Source organism: Conger conger, chromosome 2 (assembly GCF_963514075.1).
Source record: "Conger conger chromosome 2, fConCon1.1, whole genome shotgun sequence".
NCBI lineage: Eukaryota > Metazoa > Chordata > Actinopteri > Anguilliformes > Congridae > Conger > Conger conger.
In genome coordinates this window covers 10,254,522-10,279,185 of record NC_083761.1, presented here as the reverse complement: position 1 = coordinate 10,279,185, position 24,664 = coordinate 10,254,522, and the positions used below count along the sequence as shown (strand labels likewise).

Genomic DNA, 24,664 nt, shown 5'->3' with positions numbered 1-24,664 from the left:
CCTAAATCTATGTCTCCAAAACAGCTTTTCACAAGGTATTACGGTATTATGCATATTATCAATTACATTTGTATCATATTAAAAATGTAATGCAAGAGCCTTTTCTCTGAGGAAGTAAGCAAAGTTATTCCAGAAACAAAGCCATTTATGTATGAACATCTGTTATTTCAGAGAGAAAAAAAAACTATGAAAGGCATAATTGTTTCCCACATTGCGGTGCATCATTTGCTTGAATGCATACTATGATTCAAAATCATTAATGAACTATTATTATTTTTACATAACTAACAGAAGAAAATGAACCAGAACGACTGAGGCAGACACAGATGTAACTATGCACCAACCAAAGCAATTAGTACTTATGTTATTAATATGTTTTTTTGCGTTAAGAAAAACAGTGCCTGACAATGGAAAGGCATGTAATCAGAATCAAGCGAAGGAAAAATTACATAACATTACATGCATGGCATTTGGCAGACGCTCTTCTCGAGAGCGACGTACAGTTGATTAGACTAAGCAGGAGACAATCCCCCCCTGGAGGGTTAAGGGCCGTGCTCAAGGGCCCAGCGGCTGTGCGGATCTTATTGTGGCTACACCGGGATTAGAGCCACCGACCTTGCGGGTCCCAGTCATGTACCTTAACCACAGAACAACAAAATATACAAAATCTAGAATTGGACACAACAGACACCTGACACCTTACATCTGACTTAGCAGAGCATGGTGTGGGACTCATGTCTGACACTCGAAATCTGAAGTCAGAGGAGGGAGCGAGGGGCAAGGCTGACCTGAATTAAGACAGCACCCAGGTGGCAATGGGCTCGAATTCCCTCGGGAGATGAAGGGTGACCACCCAGACAGAGCACACACACACAGCTGCCCAGACAGAACCCACACACACAGCTGCCCAGACAGAACCCACACACACAGTTGCGCAGACAGAACCCACACACACAGCTGCCCAGACAGAACCCACACACACAGCTGCCCAGACAGAACCCACACACACAGCTGCCCAGACAGAACCCACACACACAGCTGCCCAGACAGAACCCACACACACAGTTGCGCAGACAGAACCCACACACACAGCTGCCCAGACAGAACCCACACACACACAGCTGCCCAGACAGAACCCACACACACAGTTGCGCAGACAGAACCTACACACACAGCTGACAGAACCCACACAGTTGTGTTGCACATCAGATCAATCAAAGTGCAGGTCCGAGTGTGATAAGTGTGTTTAACTGACATGGCACTTGTAGAGATTGATTGGCGGCCTGACATTGATGTTCGACAATGATGAAAATCCCGGGACCTAACTCACCACCAGTGTGGAGTTACACAGTGTCTGCAGTTCTGGAAGGGCACAGTATGTCTTCATTCTACTCACGTAACAAAACCCTCCCCCTTCCCTGCCCAATGAGAATGGCTGCTTCATAACCGGTGCTACTTGTCAGAAGGGATTGTGTTGTGGGGCTGGTTATGTGAAAGGTCTAGGGCCCAGTCGCCAGCAAACCGGCACCATATTTGACCAGATGTCACACTAATTTTTACAACTCGAGCACACCCACAATAAGTGAAAAATATGATCAATTAACTAAATTGTTTGGGTTTATCACCTAATTAGGCAGTGCAAACCAAACATTAATTGTTCACAATTAGGTTGTAAGCACCAGAGCAGCAATCCTGTAAAAAGCAAGATTAAACCAAAATGGCACACCTCCCTGAGACCTAATACCCAAAATAAAAAGGGCAAGTTCAGTGAAATCAAAAAGAAGACACAATATGGACAAGCAAGAGTGTACAAACACATATATTACATATTATATAATATTTTGTTTATATATATATATATATATATATATATATATATTAACAAGGCACTTGACATGATTAAATTAATCAAGTGTGGAATTCTATCACACCATGTCATTGGGTGAAATAAGCAAATTGCCAGGACACACAAATAAACGAATGGCGGAGTGAGAATAAAATGAATTTGCTCAGCACTGGCATTCCGTGCGAACATCACAGGCAGGCAGCGAATCACTGGAGGAGAGACCACCATCAGAACAGCAAGGGCATCGGTCACCACAGGCTGAACAGGTCACGGGAGAAAATGGCACAGAACAGAAAACGGAGCCTGTAATGTTTAATAACCTTTTTATCAGTAAGCTGGAAAAGAAATAAGCTGTTTCACAAAAGAACCTCTCTGGGTCGGAAAGGCGTACTATGGTAGTTACTGCTGCACTGCCAATGGGAAACTCCACATTGTACTAGCACCATACAGAAAGACTCATATATTTTTTCATTTGTTTGTAAATTGCAGTGCATCATTAGCACTGGCACTTGTATGTAAATCAAAGTACTTCTGCAACTAGAGGACTGAAAGGCACAAGAAGCCAAAACAGACACTATCATTAGTATCAAGTCAATGTTAAGGAAAAACATTAATTAATCCTGTCCATTTGCATACATTTCATCAGAGACTTTCTGTCAGGTGTACAATATTACTTGCAATTTACAAACTGTGAGAATAATAACACACAATTTTGAACAGAAAGTTGAAAGAAAGCTATGTGAATACAGCACGTGAATATACAATGTGAAGATCTGATAATGCTTACCAGAACGCAGTGGATCTCATTGCCAGTGAGGTCTACAGCTGGAGCCTGTAGTAGACGCCAGTCTCTGCCTTTGTTGTAGGTGATGTACGTCTTCGCTTGGTTCTCAAGCTTTCTGTTGGCTATGAACATTCCTTTAATCCCTGCTACCTAGGAAAAATGGAAAAGACTAAAAACATGTACTCACACAAATGAGCTACAGATGGAATTCCTTTAATAATAGGATTCATAATCTTTTTCTTCACGCTTAGAATTGCATCTCTGGAGCAACACAGACGAGCCACACGATTCATCGAGCGAAAGGTCACTAAAGTCAAAAAGTAAATGGAAAAACCAGTAAACGTGGGTTTATATCAAATGACTGTTTAAAAAAAAGTGTTCAGATGTCCACAGAACTTCTCCAGATCTGGGAGAATAAGTGGCACTAATAGGCACTTCACTTGACAGTGGCATTGAAATTCTGAGGGCAGACCCAACATGGTTAATGAGCCACCCTCCTCAGATGACCACACATGCCATTCAACATGGTAATTATTTATCACCCGTAAAATAAATTCCCTCCAGTGAGTTCAAGAGCAGACCAATTCTGAATTCAGACGTAGTGCAAATTCAAGATCTCCCGCATAAAAAGGTAAATATACAGGTAAATGAATGCTGGTAAAAAAACATTTTGCCGTCAATTAAATGATATTGAGAGAATATATATTTTTTAAAAATCTGTTTTTCAGAAAGAAACTGGTGTCATCTGGGAATGAAATGGATGAAATTCAAAATTATGTGTGGAAATGTGAGCACATTGGAAACACACAGTTGACAAACGTGTACCTTTTTGTCAGAGGCAAACAGATAAGGCAATGCTCTGTTACTATCTGCAGACAACCTGCAACAATTTCCAATGTGCGATTAACGAAGGTGTCCGTGATCTATTGCAGATATGGATCTGCTGCTGAGTCGGTCCTCCTGGGGTTTGAGAGTGTTAGCAGGAGGCTGAAAGTGTATCATGAACAGTGCATTAACTAAATCATCTCATGCCCCACTCGCTAATTCAAAGATATTTTTAGCCCTTCGGCAATGACCAATTTGGGGGTTTTTTAGACATGCAGAGGGACTTCAGTTGAACCGTGTCATCAGTTCTGCAGTGCAGTTCCATACTTTGAGTGTATTTTGCACTGTAATAGTTTTCACTCTGTGGGCGTATGGAGCGAGAAAGCTGAATCACGTTACTTTCTGATTCAGCGATATGGATTGGATTCAAATGTGTTAGTTAATTTATAAATTGCTTGCTGCAAGATAATTTAGATGAATCATGTTTTGTTCTTTTTTTCCTCTAATCAAGAAAATGCTTAGAGCAAGTAATGAGGAAATGCTTTTTAAGTATCATCAATCATAACATTTACACAAGAAATTCTGCTAAGACACAGATAACAATTTGAGTCATTCTCACAAGAAATGGGAATGAACAAATAGAAAAATGTACCAAACGCTAAAGAAGAAACACATTGGAATAAATTACAGCAGTGGTACAGCTTAACAGTATCCATTTACAGAACCTGATAAGAATACTTCAACTGTCCTGAAGTGTTTTGGCAATGGCTCTCTACATATCTCATGCAAGTATTGAATGAGTATTTCCCTTATATAATTTAAGGGAACAACTTTAATTGCTGCTCATGTGCCTCAATTACTTTTTTTCTAATGAGGAGGGTAATATGGAGTAGGTTACCTTATCAATAATAATAATTGAAAATAAAATACCTTGCCCTTGTAGTTTCTAGACATTAGAAGTTTACTAGACAGTTTTCTTTTCACTTATCATCACAGAGTCTATCTGGCTACTTCTGCAGTCCTTAACACAACACGACAAATGTCTATTTCATGGTGATCATCAGTGAGGTTTATCAAGTATTGCCAGTGTTGGGTCAAGTATAGAAGTATTAACAATTAGTCATTCTACAATTACAATGTACATTAGTTGTTAACTTTTCAAATATGTCACCACTCACCACTTAGAACTGATTTTGACGATCTGTCATCATGCTCTTTTTTAGAACATGCATGTTCAACTGACTGTTCAGTAATGAACCAACTCTGGACGTGTCCTGTTTCAAAGAGTATGTTATTTTGCCTGACTTGTAGATCATTGGACTCTTGAGGTGACTATAAGTTGCTGATATTTGCAGTATTTCTGCCAGGGAGGGGGAGGAAACTGCAGAAAGGAGTGGGGGCGGAGCCAGGATGGGCTCTGGATGGGCTCAGTCTCCCATGGTGCAGAATATATGATTTGGGGAAATGCGAAGATCAGAATTCGTGGACGGGAGAGTGCGTGGGAGGGTGTAGGAGTGACTGAGACAGATAGGGAAGGGCCATTTAGGGCTCTGTAGGTGAGGAGGAGAACTTTGAAGCACAATCTATATTTTATAGGGGGCTACGCCAGGTTATAGACGGGGGGGGGGGGGAGTTATGCAAGGACTTGAAGGGGTCGGACAGGGAGGTTTTGGACCAGCAGCTGTCTGCTGAGAAAACTGAAGGGTGGGTCAGAGGGTAGGGCCCCAGTGTCATCCAGGCAAGAAAATATGCATGCGCCAGAAATTGTCTAGAATTATAATATTAATATTTTTTCTGCTATTATTCACCATGGTGCTACGTGAGTGATATCTTCATTACCATATAAATCTGCTCCCAGTTCTCCCATCACAGTGCATGAGAAGCTCACCTGAAATCTGCAACTAAAAATAAAAAATCTCTTCATGTGTATCTCTGAACTACTACAGCTATGTTTAGATCCAGCTTTTAACACATTTGCCTCATAAGATATAATATAATGCTTCAAGATGATGTTAGGTTATTATTATTATTAATATTATTATGGTATTCTTTATGCTTTACAGAAAATGCATTCATGTCTGAGTTAGAATATGCTATTTTTGCGATGCTACATTGTTTACCAGAAGTGTTCAGTTTTATGCAGTTCTTATTAGAAAGCTTATATTTCTCGTTTTCTTTGGAAAAACATGACAGCAAAAAGGATTGAAACTGTAATATTTTAATGTAAACTTGAAGGAAAATGTACTCTCTCTTATTATTCCACTTCATTAGAACAGCAGGCTATAACACTTAGGCTGCAGCTTATCACACTAAATCAATAGAAACAGTATTATTTAACGACCAAAAATGAAAATACGCTGCTGCTACTGAATTTTCCATTATTTGTTGTCCCTCTGGAAAACCATTTCCTCACTACTTGATTGCAAAGAGTACCATACAGGCTAACAACTGGTTACTTGATTAGTTAATACGGTACCAATGGTCAGTAACAAAAGTAAGCAAAGCCTTTTCAAAAATATCCCATTCGCACATGAAATAACCACAGTGCTTTGATAGGTAACTATGTCATATAGGTCTAATGAAAATGTGTTTCTTTTCTTGTTTTGCTTTTTTTCATTTCTGTAGCCACCTATTGATATCTCGAAGATATCCCTGTAATATAACATTGTTAGTGTTTCCCAAGCTCTTATAACCACATAAGATGACTCAAATCCCCAAAAGGTTTTAATCCACAGGAACACAGACACCGACTGTAACAAGCAAGATAACAGTTCAGAGGTAAACAATGTGGCCTTTGAAGCTACACTGGCCATGAACACATACCTCATACAGGTCGATCATGATGTTTCCTTCCAGTCCCTTACTGGTTTTGACATTCTCCAGGGCCAGAGTGAAGTGGATCCCCCGCGGGTCTGATATATAGAGGTTATACGTGTCGTTCTGATTCCACTCCTGCACAGCAGCGAAGACCTGGTTCTCATCCGTACTGACGATGTGCATGTCCTGTGAGGGGGATGCTAATTAGCCGGAGCCGCAGGGGAGCATTGCTTACACGGGTGGACAAGCCAGAATGAACTGACTCTTCATAAACACCCTACTGACCAGCAAGAGACCTTAACCTCCTAAGACCTGGCGTACACATGCGTGGACTCTACATTTTGGGCTGTACAACCATAATACTTAATTCTGCTTAACTGGGGCCCGATGTACACATACGTGGATACCTCAAAAACTACATCATGTCAAAAGATGATGCTTAGTTTTTATACTTATCAGGTCCCAATAAGCCCAAATAGCAAAGAGAAATTAAAAATGCATACCAAAAAAGAGTGTGGGTCTTAGGAGGTTAAGATGGCAAACATACAGTGCATTTACATACACTCAGTGAGCACTGCATTTATTAAACATATTTGTTATGTCTTCTGCTGCCTTAGCCAATCCACTTAAGAGGTTTGATGCATTGTGTGTTCAGAGGCGTTCTTCTGCATACCACTGTTATAATATGTGGTTATTTGTGTCACTGTCCTGTCAGCTTTGACCAGTCTGGCCCTTCTCCTCTGACCTCTCTCATTAACAAGGCGTTTCTGCCTGCAGAACTGCTGCTCAGTGGATGTTTTTTTGTTTTTCGCACCATTCTGAGTAAACTCTAGAGACTGTTGTGCGTGAAAAGCCCAGGAGATCAGCAGTTACATAAATACTCAAAGCACCCTATCTGACATCAACAATCATGCCATGGTCGAAATCACTTTTCCCCACATTCTGATGGTGCACATTAACTGAAGCTCCTGACCCGCATCTGCATGAATTTATGCATTGCACTGTTGCCACACGATTGGCTGATTAGATAATCGCATGAATAAGTAGGTGTACATGTGTTCCTAATAAAGTGCTCAGTGAGTCTACATGTTCATACTCCAAGCCTGATTGTGGCAATACTCTAATTATTGAAATGGACATGTAAAGCCAGGTATAAGGTCATAATTGTATATGTCTTGGGCCGATTTAGTTCAGGTTTTTGAACCTGCACATCTTAAGCGGGGGTTGAAGATCCAAGTTGAGAACAAGCACGGCCATGCTGCCACGTAAAGCATTTGAGCATAGGCCAATTATGGAAAGAATCACGTAAACACATTACTAACATTATATCCATGTCTACACAATAATTTAAATACTGGCATAAACTAATTACTCCCAATAACCGGCGGAATGGTGAGCATGTAAACATAGCCAGTGTTTTTTCAACATCTGCTGATTTCCCTGGGGCATTTAAACCCACATTTTACCTTGCAGCAAAACCAGAGACATGAAGGGATTCTACTGTCGTTCATTACAAAACCTGTTCCAGCTTTTTTCATCAAATGTACTTACCTTCGGAAGGGAGTATTTAGGGAGTTTAATACGCATGAACGGTTCTCTCTGATAGGATACGTAGTAACTGGCCCTTCCTGCTGCAGTGACCTACAGAACATAACAGAAACAAATATTAATTCTGAATTTCCTGTCTTGTACAGTAAATGTACAAATTTAAAAATTTTCCAACAATACTCAAAGTCCAGTATCCTGTTGTTTTGTGTGCCTTTATTGTACCTATACCAGCATTCAGTAATAAAGAGATCTACAATGTTACAGATATTGCTTATATTACATATTTTTGGGAGGGGGTAGGGGGCTGCATGATGAGGTGTGGATTTAGAAACATCACATACGCTTTACCCAGAACACCCTACTGCAAACCCTTGGCAGAACAGGACAGAAGCTGCATGATAATCAATCACACAACACCTACAGCACACGTATTTACACTGGACTGCTATCACCAGAGGATATCTGCTCCTGTAATAATTACAGAGAGTACCTGTACTGATCCTGGGCCAGAAAGCCTACAGTTTTTCAGTGAGCCAAGATGTCCTCGGTTAAAACTAATCCCGTTCAAATCAATATGTCTGATTTTACAGGATACAGGCTTTTGATACCATGGGGTTAAAAGGAAAAGACAATAAGACTCAAAATGAGTTTTTAGTTCAAAATAATCTTTTTTATTTTTTTATTTCTTTGCATATGCACATGGATATATTGTATAATGCCAAAACATACTGTAGAGATGGGAATTAATGTTAGTGAGACCAGATACCTTGCATATGTCGATTTTAAGGGTTTTAAAACGGGAAACAAAGCTTACTCTTGTAATTGCCAATTTGAGAGAGAGATAGTGAGAGTGGTAATATGCATGCTTGTGTACGTGCATATGTGTGTACATATTTGTAAACAATATGAGTTGACTGACAGTCATTAGCTTTGAGTTCAGAGTAAGCCAACCTAGGCAAAGTCTGTCACCTTTCACTTCTCTCCAAATAAGACACCGAAGGCGAGTGACTGAGCATGAACAAATGAAGGTTTTAGTGAAAAACATGTTTGTTTGCTGATAGTGATACCTTTTTTCTTACTCACTTTATCAGAAGGCCAGTTCTTAAAAGTGCCTTGTGTCCTATTTAATGTTTTTGTGAAAGATTTTGTATCATCTCACTCCCTTGTTTAATATAAAATAAATTGTGTTTATTTTACAGAAACACACATTTCTATGTGAATATTTCTATTAAACCAGTGCCCAAAGTCTATTTTTCACTCAAAAGTAGAGTATGAGCTGCTGCTCATTCTATAGTACCTTTGCACAGTCGCCTTTCATTGCAAACACTGACATTAAACAGCAAAAAATGAATGTTGTATTGCAGGGGACCCCAGTTGGCAATTCTGTGAAAACCCTCCACATTGCAGATGTGCAGATGTGATAATAATTACATTATCAGACCTCCTCTGGTGATCCCATTTCACAGTCAATAGTTCTTGTGCTATCGCGGGTAACATCCGCATGCAGAGCGCTCTGTATTGAGAAACATAAGGAATTATCTTTCCATTTGTGGAGAAGTCTATTGGAGACTGGGACTCCTGGCCAAAATTCAGAAGATCTGGCACTATTACCATTCTGTCTCCTCAGAGGCTATAAGGCAGAATGTCTCGCAGGACAGTCAATACCCTCATTATTCTTTGTCGAGAGAAATCTTTAACTCTCTCAACCAACGCCCAGTATTGTGTGAAGAAACACATTCTTATTGATATAGTTTCCAAGAAAGAAAAAAAAAAAAGAAAAAAAACACTTTCAAGGTTGTTAGAAAATGAACCACATATCCCTGTGCAGTGCTTAAACCAGTCTCTTCCAATCATATTGCAATAAATCCATTCTTTTGCCCCTCTACTTAACACAAAAGCAATTCTTGAAGTGGGAAAAACTAATAGTGGGGACACATTTAATTTATTTTATTTAATTATTCCCATCATTGAATTTGCACAACATGAATCAACTTTACTTCAAAAAGGCTTGTTATTCGCTGTATCAAAACAGCTCCCACAGTTTTGTTGAATGAGATGGAAATAGTGGGGGGTCATGTATATGCTAATGGCAGGTTTTCTGAAGCAGTCACAGACTGCAGTTCAGTGCAGAACTTAAAAAATCAATGGTAACCAGAGGCAGCTGAACTTCAGAAATTTAGAAGGATTGATTTTCTTTATGAAAATCTTTCAGCTGTGATATAATGTGATAAGAACGAGGAGGTCTCAAATTGTCGGGAGTTCAGACAGTCACATCGTTGGGCCTTTGAAAGACCAGGATGTTGATTAATTTCACCCAGAATTGGGTCATTCTCAGTAGCTCACACCACAACTACAATATTACGCTTTCAAAGTGTAGACCTCATAGAAATCGTTGTGTCATATATTTACTACTTGTGTCAGAGCAAATATTTGTAAAATATTTAAAATGTAAAAATAATATTGGAAACTGCACTGCCATGCTGTACTCATAACTCATTGCATAGAGTAAGTATGAGACTTTCTCCTGGACACATTATGATTAAATTGATATCACCAAATCTGAATTCTAAGAACCTCATATACATAGCCTAGATCATTCTTGATCATCTGACATGGTATTCATAGTTGCAATAGGCATCTAATGAATTTAGTTAAAACATTTATTAAATTGTTAAAACTACAATAGTATATAACTGGATTAAACTCTATTTTCTCCTTTACACATATAAATGAATAATATTTGATACATTTAACTATGAAAAAGCATAATATAACCCGGACTCAAACATTCAAAACTGTGAGATTAAAAACTTAACCTTTTACTTTGTGCATGGAATAGGTTGAATTCCTCCCAGTGAAAGCATGAATGCTTATATTATCCTTGTTGAAATGGAGGTTAATAATGCTAGAAACCTGCTAACATGGTTGAATTAAATAAACAGACCCACAAAAGACACATTGAGAATAACATTACAGCGGTTTCAAAAAGAGAAAGACACATTTGGTAGCTAGACTACCACACTGATCTGTCAGGAAGGGAGGAGACACAGTGGGTCAGGGAAAGCTACGTTCTGTTCAAACCCTTTTGCTTTTTTCAGTAAAGAAGCAAAGAAGACCTGCATATATGCCGCTGACCCAGCCATTTGAGTACAGCAAAGGTGAGTATAGTAACTGTGATGTTTTAAAATGTCTGCACTGTCAGGTTAAGCCCAATAGTATTTTTACATTGTTATATATATACACATATACGCAAATACATTAACTGTCACACAAAGGCTAAAAGTCGGCACGGCATAACACACATCTCCAAAAACTTGTGGTTAGTAAGTACTTGTGCCAACCGCAGTATGGTAAAACACGTACCTGAATGAACACATAGTTATCCTGAATCACAAGGGAGTTGGTATCGATGTATCCTGGGAAAGGGTGATTTCTGCTCGACTCCGTGCATCCTTGAGCTTTGCATGTTATATACTGAGCACCTAACAGGAACAAGGGGAAAATGCCTGAAGTATTCATTTTAAAAATGATTTTAAATGTTATATATTAAAACCTAATAATACAACAGCTACAGTATGTTTTACTCATGTGTTTGTATATTTGTCAGACTACTCAATACATTCGAAATTAAATTGTAAACTGTAGACCTAGAACAATGTAATTTTGAGTTTTTACCTTAACATACTATACATATGTCAACCTTAAAAATAAAAAATAAAATTTAAGGGAAAGAAATAGTGACACACTTTTGAGTACAAGTTAACGTCTGAGGCCAGAGGCCATCCCTTTTATTTATAATTTTTTTTGCTCACAGGTGTTCTACATAGCCTCGATAAATCTCTTTAATTAGTGGTTAGAAAAGAAGCCATATGTTTCCTCAACGTGCATTCTGGACTGATATTCAGTGATGAACATCACTAAGAATAGGACTACGCCGATGGAAGACCTCGGTCTGGTGGTATTGAGAATTATGGCACCAACATCCAGTGCGTGAGAGAAAAGAGAGATGAAAGGAAAGGCAGTCTACTGGCCACTGCATTTATCAGGGAAGTAATCCAGGGCTAGGCCCCCGGGGATGTGCATTAAACCCAGGGAGGAATGTATTTCAGTCTGCTTCCAGCGCCATATAATTGGAGGAGGAAGAGGCTTTTTCCACGGCCCGGGAATTAGAGCCACTCACGTCCATCAGCGGTGTGGAGCTCCATGTGCACCAGGTCTGCCTCCCTGTCCAGCCCCATTATCGACCTGAGAGAGAGGAGAGAGGGCAAAGGCAGGGAGAGAAACGGTCTCCAGGGACTATCACGCACAGCCAGAGGCAACTTTGGGGGGGGGTTTCAGTCCATACAAAGACGGCAATAATGTATTGCTGCTGTTGTCGCTGTTGGCCCCAATCCCCACCACTTTTAGATGCACAATTAATTCACCACCTTTACCAAATTTTATTACTTACATAAATAGACAATCTAACTAATGATGGTTGTCTTATTGAAGTACCACACTACAATAAATGAAAATCAACCTGCACTTATTGTATTCCGAATCTTCAGGAATGTACAGTATGAGCTAAGTTATAAAAAGTTGTCTGACTCCTTGTGTCAGTGGTTACCAATCCTGTTCCTGTAGGCTTTTACACCAAACCCAACAAAGCACACCCCATTCAACAGCTAGAGATCTTGTTAAGCTGCAAAATAGTAAAACAGATTAGGGTTAAAGTTAAAACCTACAGGATGGTAGGTATCCAGGAACAGAGTTGGGAACCACTGCATTATGTTATGCATATTAATGCTGCAAAACCCAAACCAGAAGTAAAGATTTCGATTAAAAAGAGTTTCTATTTTAATACCTTCAGAAAGTATTAAAAGTGCATGCCATGTTGTTGGGGAATCCCCCCCAGTACTTTTTCTTACAGCAACTCTTAAAAAGCATACGCATCTTTAAACCCCTCTTCATTTTTTTTTTTAAATGGCCGCTTATGGGGTCATTCAAGAAAGCGATTTACCCAGCATTAACCCAGCAGGGCCTTAATATTATCTCTTCAAACCTGCAAACCCCAGGATCTGGAAATATAAATCCTAGCCCCTACTCTGCCCCAGGGTATTGTAAGTGAGGTGCATTATTTAGGCAGCAGTGTGTGGGAACACATCTCGGAGCGAATACTGCGCATGCCAGCAGTACACCATATCCTTTACGGAACCGCTCTCTCATTATTTCATGAGAACGAGGCCCTTTTTTGTGAGGATTCATAGAGTTCACTCAGAGTGTGCTTATTTCCTTGCTCTGAAATGAAAGATAGAAAAAAAATCTATTCTGAGGGGGGGAAATGTGCATCACATTTGAATTGCATGTTTCCCCTATTACTTCCTGCTTGCAGGTCATAACTGTTCACAACACACATGAATTATCTTTTGCAGTGGGCTTTGTGTACCTAGTTATTGACTAGCACTGTATGTCAGCCTCTTGTCAGCGAAATGTCATCCCGTGTTAGCGGAGATGATATCAGGAATTCCTCTGACACGGAATGCCATTTAATAGCTCCCTGAAAATGCTATATCCCGGAATCAGAGTTTCGGATCTCGAGAACACACTGCATGTGAGCGGATGGTTCCAGACACTGGCTTGTGTTTGAGCATCCTAGCCAGATTAGTCTGTGCAAAGAGCTGAGGATGGATCAAGCATATTACTGAGGATTATGCTCTGTGCTGGAAGTAGCTGCAGATTTATGCCAGTTACTTTGGACACAGCCTTAGGCAGGCAAAAGCATCTCAGGAGCAATGAGCCAAAATGCAGTCTGAAGCACATCTGTGATGAGCGCGCACATCTAGAGAAGAACAGGCTTTGAGGAGCAGATCTGATGAGAATGAACAAGAACAGACAGGACACCCCACCGCACTGCATTACAGATCCAACCCAACACCGGGATGAACACACCCCACAATGAGAACAGAGAGGCCACCCCACCGCACTGCATTACAGATCTAACCCAACGCCGGGATGAACACACCCCACAATGAGAACAGAGAGGCCCACCCCACCGCACTGCATTACAGATCTAACCCAACGCTGGGATGAACACACCCCCCAATGAGAACAGAGAGGCCACCCCACTGCACTGCATTACAGATCTAACCCAACGCTGGGATGAACACACCCCACAATGAGAACAGAGAGGCCACCCCACCGCACTGCATTACAGATCTAACCCAACGCTGGGATGAACACACCCCACAATGAGAACAGAGAGGCCACCCCACCGCACTGCATTACAGATCTAACCCAACGCTGGGATGAACACACCCCACAATGAGAACAGAGAGGCCCACCCCACCGCACTGCATTACAGATCTAACCCAACGCTGGGATGTGCACGTTTGCATCATTGTTCGCGTTTGTTTGTTGTAAAGTATTTATGGAAATATAGTGAGTGTTTACACATCGTATGCGCAGAGATCAAATAATGCAATGTGACAACAAAGGAAACTGACAGATCTCATTGCCTGCCAGTTGCACAGTGTTATTTGTGTGAATAGATATGCCTTTCTACACCTACACAAACTTAAAATTGTTGTGAACTAAGTGAAAATGAACACTGTTTAAATATAGTGCTATAATTACTGGACTTGCAGCTACATTAATGCAGGGATAATGACAGAGAACATTTTTACAGTGTTTACAACAACTTACCTAGTTACATAAAGGTAAAATAAAGACAACACAGTGCAGTGATAATTCTATTTATCTTGTGGGACATCTTATGAATTCAAGTATATCTTAACACATTTTAGAGTCACCAGACCAACACCCATTTCCCCCCACAACTGTACATTATGTATTACCCTCAGACTGCAATATTCTATATACCGCAAGAGAATTTATGAATGTGGGTCCAATTTGACCACATAGGCTTTATTTTATGGTGAACATTTTATATTAATTATGTGCAGTAATTCAGTAATTCATTTAATCATCGGCTGTTATACTGGCAAGCTGTTCCATAAATAACTTCCTCACCAAAGGACAGCTTTTTAGGACTCACATTTTAGCATACAGTTGAAACGGTGCCTAAAGACATGGCAATCATAATGATTTTCTGCCATCGATTTTCAGGGATCATTTTTGAAAAGATACAGCTCATCAACTCAATTTAACAACTGTTGCCTGACCCTAGTTGAAAAATGGTAACCAGTTATAATAGAGTAATATAGTAATTGCTCATGTTTTGGCCTTCCTGCCACACTATAAATATACGGTGGCTTTGAAGCAGATCTTCTACTGTCTTGCACCCCTTGGTCCCGTTGGTATGTATACGTGTCTGGGTCTCTGCCATTGTTCTCGCCATCTCATTTGGTCTGGGCTGAGGTCGGCTGCCTTTGCTACTATCCATCCATCCATCCATTATCTTAACCCGCTTATCCTGAACAGGGTCGCAGGGGGGCTGGAGCCTATCTCAGCATACATTGGGCGAAAGGCAGGAATACACCCTGGACAGGTCGCCAGTCCATCGCAGGGCACACACACCATTCACTCACACACTCATACGGGCAATTTAGACTCTCCAATCAGCCTGACCTGCATGTCTTTGGACTGTGGGAGGAAACCGGAGTACCCGGAGGAAACCCACGCAGACACGGGGAGAACATGCAAACTCCACACAGAGAGGTCCCGGCCAACGGGGATTCGTACCCAGGACCTCCTTGCTGTGAGGCGGCAGTGTTACCCACTGCACCATCCGTGCCGCCCTTTGCTACTATAATTATTTTAATTTATATTTGCATTCGTATTATTATCTGTAAACGACATCCATAGGTGGGCATGCCCTTGTTCATTCAAAATGGTCCTTAGCGGTCCTAACCTTATTTGGACTTGGTCTTGACCCCGCTCAAGGTGGTCCAGACTAAGCCCTGATCTTTAGTGTAAACCCAAAAACAAAAAGAACATGTAAATGCAAAAAAAAACAAAAAACGCACATCTCTGAAGTGAAACTCACAAACAGAGGAAAAACAAAAAGCAGCATTCAGACACACAGAGCTGGCCACTCACTGCCTCACATATACATAACAATACTGTCCAATTAAAATGTCTTACAAGACACAACAAACTCGCCAGCAAACCAGCGATTGTTTTCCACACAACACGCCACACAGTACTACAGGGGAGCTTGCGTCAGCCAGAGGACAGGAATGTGCATCTCTGGGCACATTTAAATTGGGCAGCAGGGGAGCGTGACGCCATTTCATTCGGCGAAGATGAACACAGGACCAGCCCGAGAAGCCGCGGCTGATTGAATCTCAATCGGCTTTGCCTCTCGCCAATTAATTGGTCAATTAAAATATTTGATTACGCAGGTCACTGAGCTCACCTGGTTCCTTGGGTCAGAAGTGCTTATTGATTTTAAGATGGAAAGGAAAGCTGCCACACCCTGCAGCTTCCCAGGGCCAGGGAGACTCTCATCCTCCTTTCCAAAAATCTGCTGTTTCTTTTACAGAAAATGAGTTATATACTAAACAAAATAAAAGGCTGAGTAGTTGGCAATGCACTCCACAGCCCACTCAACCAAAACAACAGCTTACAGTATCATCAAGTGCTGGCTACCCATCTTGCCTCTCCCTTGTTCTGTTGTATTGTGTTAAATGTTTGGGTTCGAATGTGAAAAGCATATCCAAAAAAACTGCTTAGGCTACCGGCTGTCAGTGTTCATTCAAGATATCTTTTTGAAAGTTTTACCTGAAGTTGAAAAAAGTGTCTGATTTACATAATGTCAGTTAGGATGCTCAAAGAGATTAAGAACAGCCCAGGTTTCTCAGACCGCATGTCCCTGTAGCTTAGAAAGGGTTTACAATCGATGCTGCATCCTCACCAAAGGCCAGAGAGTATTCCCCATCCACAGACCTTGAATGCCTTCTGAGAGCGACATTGAAGCTAATTGATAGACGCTAGCGAATGTGCACTGAAACCCAAATTGCCCAGCTTGTTTATCTATGCAGGTGCCAAAATGTTTGACAGTGGAAATCTTGCCGGCCCTTAACAACTTCAAAGAGGTGACGTGATCCCAAACAGGTTTCTGTCCCTCAATTACTGGAGAACTAGCAACTGTGTATATAATGAGCCAAGCCTTTTCAACAACCCAGGCATTCACCAAAGTGTGAAGACAAGAACATCAATGTGTTATAAATGTATAATTTACTACTACTAGTAGTAGTACTACCACTACTACTACTGCTACTGCTACTGCTACAACTAAAACTACTACTACTACTACTACTACTACTACTACTGCTACAACTAAAACTACTACTACTGCCACTACTACTACTACTACTACTGCTACAACTAAAACTACTACTACTACTACTACTACTGCTACAACTAAAACTACTACTACTACTAGTACTGCCACTACTACTATTACTACTACTGCTACTACTACTACAACTACTACTACTATTAATAATAATACTAATTATAATAATAAAAGTCTGACTTGAAAACAAAATACCTGGATGGACTTTCAGGAATAGAGAATCAGGGGGCAGGGATTACCAAGTGCTCTAATTGCAAGCCAATTAACAGGCACCGAAGGAGCAGTCCTGCGGTTCTGCACTAATTGAATCAGACGGTAAACTGGGGGATGAACGTGCCATCAGAGAATGGGATTACGCTCGCCTTAATGCACGTGTAGAGTTCCTCTGGCCATTCAAATGCCTGCAGGCAGGACCAGCTCGACAAATTATCTCAAACAAGGCCAAATGTAATGAATATAAGATAGCAACAGAAACGAGAACCGCTCCCTATGTATCAACACTCAGTTTTGTATCATTTCTGGTCATTAATTTGGCTGATTCAGGTCCAACATTGCAGTGACTGTTAAAGATTTCTCTAAAGGACACTGTATTAGCATTGTCCCACCGTAGGACCAAATTACATGGCTCATCTGTTGAGCACCGATGGTCAACACTCATGACAGCATAATCATAATGCACAATAGTGATACAATATATTTTCATCTTAAATTCAGGAGAAAGTCATGGCCAGTGATACTGATTTTTGTCCTAAATTATTCCACCTCATTGCTAAAAACATCTGCTTTTTTTAATCAGTCCATGGCAGACTGTGGGCAGCCCCATTCCAGCAGGAATCATCAAATTTGGCTCTCGAATGCACATCCAACCCTGCCCTTCCTTTCTCTAGGGTAATTAACTGAACAATTAGTGCAACTGATTGGCCAAACTGTCCTCACACCTAACTCCTAGGAAAAGGGAGGGTGGAAAGCCAGAAGTTATCTTGTTATTTGATAATCCTGGCCTTAAGGCATTCCAGGTCTCAATCCCAAAGTTACCACAGATGGTGGGTTTTCTGCAATTCATATTTTTTGATGCACATAAATCAGGTGACTGTACCTAACTGACATTACAGAGATAAAGCATCACTGCAGAGGCATATGGCACGAAACAATCACCAAGGAGCTTGTAGCAGCGATGTATAAAACAGCAAGCATTTTAAAGATCACTGGGTTATGGATTGTACTTCAACCATAATTCACTCAGAACACATTTACTCTATTAGCAGCATGACAGTGAAAGTACCATAGCGTTGCATAGCTCTCCAGAACAATAGAAATAAGTGCATGAAGAGAAGATGAGCTTGGTTTTATTCCCGTCTCTGGACAGTCTAAACGACGGGCAATCCTGCCGCGCCTCACTCAGAAAATGCCGGGGGAATAATTTGACCACTGAATGACCAGCGATGATTACGAGCAGGCACTTATGAGTGTTTACAGAGTACCAAGGCCTCGCTTTTCACCATTTCTCTTTCCTTCTTCAAATAAATCTTACTCACAGAGCACTTAAAAATATCCACTGCCAGACAGGATGATTCCCTTCAGAACAGCATCATTGACAATTCTTAATTTTCTTCAAAGCTCTGCATGTGAAACGCTCTCTCCACTTTTGGAGAGCACTTTGCACTTCTGTACAAACTTCCACAAGGCTCCCAAATCGGTGTATTTTAGCACTTGAACTAGCTGCTTTGTAGCTTTTTTGTATGAATACATTTCTATTTAAATGAACCTTTGAATCAAGCTGTGCCTGCTACAGTATGTTGCGTGCTCCTGGATGTGAAATCTTGTGCTTGTGTAATGCATAATGCATTACGTGTGCTTTTATAAGTGTGATACCAAAACCACCATAAGCACCAAATTTGCTTTACAAACTTCAAAATACATAAACTGATATTTTTTAATCATCAATAGCATGACAGACCTCAGCAGGCAACCAGGAAAAAAAATGATTTTAGCAAAACTTTAGATAAACCAAGACACTGTGAAAGATGTGAAATAGGAAAAAATAAATCATATGATTTGAGTCAGGTCCCATGAGAGCTATCTGCTTCCAAAGGAGTTTCATTTACCCTTTTCATGTCTGTCATGCTCAACAAGGCTCCCAGGTTTCAACCTGGTGCTGCTTTTAATTGATTGGCTGTTTAATACCTTTTTTGCACAGCAAAACCCTGAACTGTGACAAGCAGACAACTTACACAAACAAATTTGTACTTCCTGTCTGGATTTTCAGGTCCTTATTTCGCCATCCTCTGACAACCTTTTACTTTGCTTTGCACTTTGCTTTGCTTTCAAAAGTCAAACGCTTACATTATGGGAGTGTGTTACACATATAAATACATGCTAAATGTAGAAGTTCACAAGTTCCATACATTAGGGGATTGGCATGCTTTTTTGTTTGTTTTCTTTAGATTTTTGATGTTACATTTCACCATTTTCAAATAATTTTCAAGAATTCCTGACTGAAATTGCCCACAGTAAAATGTTCAGTGTTATAGTAACTCTTACAGAGTACACCTTAACATACAGTCCCCATTTAATTTAATGAACACTGAAAATGTACAGTACCTGGGCCAAACACTACCAGCTTCTACTCAGAACTTTCTTAGAAGGCAGTACTTTACACAGACGACAGAATTAGGCTGTAAATGTGCATCTGCCGTGCACACTTTCTGGTTATATGAGAGGTGGTGAATTAAACGGCATTACATTTTTAAATCTGAGTTCCTAACATTTAAAAATGAGTTGAGCAAGAATTGTTTATAAGCAATTTAAAATGTTTTGTGCCAAATGTTGGGGAACAGATCACCAACTCAGTGTGAATTAATTTTTATTGATAGTCTAGACAGCATAAATTATCATTTGAGCGTGATGATGAGTCACTTATTTCAAAGCACTGCAGCAATTACTGAGAATAAGCAAGTAAAATAGGCCTGCGTGACATACCAGTAAAATCTGTTTGGAGTCACATTTTCATGGACAAACTGCCATTTTCTTCCAAAGTCCATCGAGCTGTACAGCTGTGGAAGAGAAAAGGGAAAAATATTAGTATACTTTCAGCAGAAATTAAAAACACATTCAGAGCATACTGTACATAATGGTAATGGGTTAAACTGCCATTATTTAGGCATATAAACTGTTTTCTATCACCAATGAGCAATTGAGACAAACGAAACGACAATTTACCTTGACAATAGTCTACAACTTGAAAAGAGATTTAAATGACAAGAACATGTCTGACCTTACCAGGGTATAGCTACTAAAATACTAAAATGAGTCTGTAATGAGCGGATATAAACCTTTATTATGACTGAATGTCACATTAAGATTTAGAACCTCTTTCATAAGTGAGATCTATTTAAATCTGGGCTAATGCAGAAATTGTCAAATTGTCAAAAAAGTTTCAAAAAGGTTCAGGACAAAAGACGCTACCATCCTTCCGTTTTTATCATTCATGGCCTGTCAGTGGCCATCAAGTATATCCATTCTGTTCAAGTCCATCAAATGAACAAATTATGTCTGATGGCAAGGTTGGACAGGGAAATTGGGAGAACATACTGTTACGAGCTCGTGTGAGTTCCCTTCCTGCGGTGACCTGCTTGTCAGACACAGCAGTCTTCATTAAATGACTTTGCTTTACACCTCTTAGGCAAATGTTGTTTTCCACTCTTTTAAATGAAAGGAAATGAGTGTTGTAGGCCATCATTTAAGGCTTTCAAAATGTGTCTGAAGACATCTTCTGCTCTGGGGCTATGTACATGTTTCCAGACGCATTCTAGGGCAATAATATCTAAAGGGAGAAGACCGCTTTTTAGATGAATTGCTTTCAATGCTTTCAAGGCAAGGTTTAATTGAAACTGAATTAAACATGGAGAAGTGACATTTGCATGTAAAAACAGACAATTAGGAGCATTATAAAATCTGATAGCTGCTGAAACACAGTTCAATCGACACGTGTTCCATTAATTGTATTCATTTTTGCATTAATCAATTAGAACAGTAGGTTTTTGAAAAATTATTTAAGTAGTGTGATAAGTTCAATGATGTTTTCTTTTATTACTGGGTATGCCCCATCTGTTCCCAAACTCATTAATCATATTTTTAATGGCACCTAAACCATGCCTAATGGCTGAAATTGTATTATAACAGCACAGTCACCTTAAGCCATGGAACAACCACCTAAGCACTGATTGCAATTAGGTTTTTCATTGCAGCACCATGAACTCATGTAAACAGAATGTACTGCTGGAGATCTGGAAGAGGATGAATTTTATCGATTCGCCAAAATAATTTTAATTAAGGGTAACTGTTCACGTTGCCCTGCCAACCACTATGGATTCAAAAGCACTTTTCAGTTGTTTTGAAAAATAAGCGGAGTAAACTAATTGGTACAGAATCGTTTGATGGAGAGTGCATGTTTTCGTTCAATAACAGGCACGGTTATCGACTGAAATCATCGCTTATATGACAAAGCCGTCCTATCGGCCGTGTTGACGGGAAAAGACTGCCAGTGTCAAACCTCACTCTGTGAAAGACCAGGGAGCAGCCAAGTCCAGCACATGAGTTCAGGACTCTATGCTGGAGCAATCTCACATAAACTGACTGAAGCCCCACCACACATAATGATGTTAATGGAGGTACTGCATTTTTAGTCTTCGCTATTGCCCAATTGCCACGATTCCCCCTTACCTTTGAGAAATAGCATGGTTATTAAATTCAAACACCTCCACAGATGTGAATACTTGCATTTCCGTTCCCAATTAAACCTGCCTTTCAGTAAAATTACGCACACTGCTCCTTTTCCTGCTTCCCTTCTTGTGATTAAATGTTGCTAAGCAACAAACTAGATGTTTTTGAAAAACTGTCAGGACACAGGGAGATAGGGCAACACTGCGTGTGTTATGTTGAGGTGAATTTGACAATTTTTACCAATGCACATAATTAAAAGACAGATATTAATATGATTCATATAAGACAGACATGTCAGAGATTAATGTAGGTTGCAAATTCAATCAGCAGCATGAAAATGAAAAAACAGACATGATTTCTGAAAGAGAAGAATGATGTCCAAACTTAAAGGAAGGCTGTCAGTCAGTTCACAACCACCCTCATTAAAGGACTTCAATCTGTATGGGGAAAATGAGGGATTCATAACTACCCCCTGTGCATTGCATTACATTACATGTTATTTAGCAGACACTTGTATCCAAAGCGACTTACAGTTGATTATACTAAACACGGGACAATCCCCCCTGGAGGAATTAGAGGGTAAGGGCCCAACATTTGTGCAGATTTGCTACACTGGGGATTGAACCACCAATCTTGTGGGTCCAATCTTTCATGTACCTTAACCACTACACTCCCAGCATTTAGGAAACAAATTAATTGAATTTATCACATAAAAACAGCATCAACTGACAAATCAACATATGGGAAAGCATGCCGTATGTATATATTATCACGCCTGGGCATAAGCATATGTTTCCCCGCAAATAACCATGCTTTCATCAGCCATCTTCCCATGAGGGATTACACGCACATTTGGAATTAAACTGTGGTGAAAACAATGTTTTATTCCAATGCGCCAACTCAACCACCCCAGAAGGAACACTTTTACACACAGCATGTTGGATCTTACACAATATAAAATGTCTCACACAATGGAAGCTTTCTCTCGTCTTTTTGTTCTACGCTGATAATCCACACCCGCCACAATGAATCGCAGGGCACCTGCATTGTGGGATTTGATATGCAACCCAACAATATAACACTCAAATGATTTCATCACACATTCCATTAAAAAACTGAGATGTGGAGTGGTACAACCAGTCCCAGCTGAAGTACGGAAAATAACAAGCACAAATTATGGTTTTCCATTTCACCAAAACGGCTACTGAGGCCGAGATGCAAACCCCACGTACAGTAACATGATAGACACACACCTCAACCACATAATCCCCCAGGGCACAGGGAAGCAGAGGAATTACATGTACACACATGGTATAATGTCAGCGTACTGATTGTGTTTATTTACTGCATGTGTGCGCTCGCAATTAATTACGCCAGTGTTTATTCTCCATTATATTGATTAATGAGGTCATAGTGGCACTCCCTGCTGCGTGCATTACAGAACACTGTTATTTTAGTCCGAAAGCAGGAGTCAGCAACCCAGTCAAGCTCAGTAATTTCACAGAACTTATAACTTATCTGTCAGATTTTTTTAAATTATACACATGTATACATGCCCACTTCAGTTCTGTTTTCACAAGAATAATTCCAGACAAAAGAAAACGTGATTATGTAGTTTTGATTAAAAACCATTCTGCATTCTGAGAAATGAGTGTGGGTTTTCCGCTGGCTTGTATGAAACAATGTGTAAACATACCCATTTATATCTTCCTGTTAAGTGGACCTGTTGTTTTTCTGTGTGTTTTAAACCCACTGCACAGTACTCTGTCTGTTCTGTGGAATCTTATGTTCTATAGCCATCCCAAAGGTGAGATTCATATTTGTTAAGAGAAGATTAATGGTCGGCAATATACATACACTTTATGAACTCGTATAATATTGGCGGTAAGAAAAATACACTAGCTATTAAAGAAATGGACTAACTTCAACGACTAGCAATACAATAGGACTGGGATGGGATAATATGGTCATCCACCCATAAGTGATTCATCCATATTGCTATTTTAAACACCATACACATGAACTGAACACTAAAAAATAATCACTTCAAGCACTGGATGTAGCCTATTCTCATGTAGCCCACTCTCATATAAAACTTTTATCTATTTCCCGGAGTGACTGTGTGAGATGTTCATAACTGAATGTTCTAATGCTGATGTAACTCACTGCTGGTAATAGAAAGCAATGGAATTTTGCGTAGATCACTTAGAATAAAAAATTAAGAAATAAAAAACGGACTCTTGAGTCGGGTTAAAGTACATTTTTCCAGCAGGACACCATTCTCAGCGGCACAAAGCAGGTGCCTCTCAGTCTGGAGTCCAGCCAAAGCTCCTAAACCACAGCCGCCCAGAATGTTTCCTCACTCATTCGTCATATTTAAAAGAAGCCATTAAAACGCGGGTTGGTGCGGGACCTCTCCCGGTAAGGCCTATTCTTCTGAGGCATGGGGTGTCCCAGCTGTGAGCTCAAGCACCAATCACTGCTCTGAACGGTATCTCTCAATTCAACAGAGTCAGAGAAAAGTACATTCAATGCACAGCTAGTGGGAGCTGCCCTGCAATCACTGGAGGACCAGCCCTGCGCCTTATACTCCTTCAGACAGGAAATCCTACGAGTGTTTCACATATGCACAAACAGAGACACACTCACACACACTCACACACACTCTGCTTAACACACACACACACACACACACACACTGTGCTTAACACACAAACACACACTCCCCTTAACACACATACACATACACACATATAGACACAAATACAAACATACACACACACTCCCCTTAACACAGACACACACACTCTCCCTCTGTCACACA

General features: G+C 40.2%; 1 protein-coding gene across 1 annotated transcript in view; it reads right to left on the bottom strand.

Annotated features, from left to right (window-relative positions):
* sorcs3a (sortilin related VPS10 domain containing receptor 3a) overlaps window positions 1–24,664 on the bottom strand; it is a 197,485-nt gene that overhangs the window by 36,338 nt on the left and 136,483 nt on the right. Inside the window, exons 5-10 of the mRNA XM_061225390.1 lie at window positions 20,098–20,171; window positions 12,001–12,065; window positions 11,184–11,302; window positions 7,824–7,913; window positions 6,279–6,458; window positions 2,634–2,780 (exon numbers count right to left, since the gene is read on the bottom strand). Coding sequence (XP_061081374.1) covers window positions 2,634–2,780; window positions 6,279–6,458; window positions 7,824–7,913; window positions 11,184–11,302; window positions 12,001–12,065; window positions 20,098–20,171 — 675 coding nt within the window. The remainder of the gene's footprint in view (window positions 1–2,633; window positions 2,781–6,278; window positions 6,459–7,823; window positions 7,914–11,183; window positions 11,303–12,000; window positions 12,066–20,097; window positions 20,172–24,664) is intronic.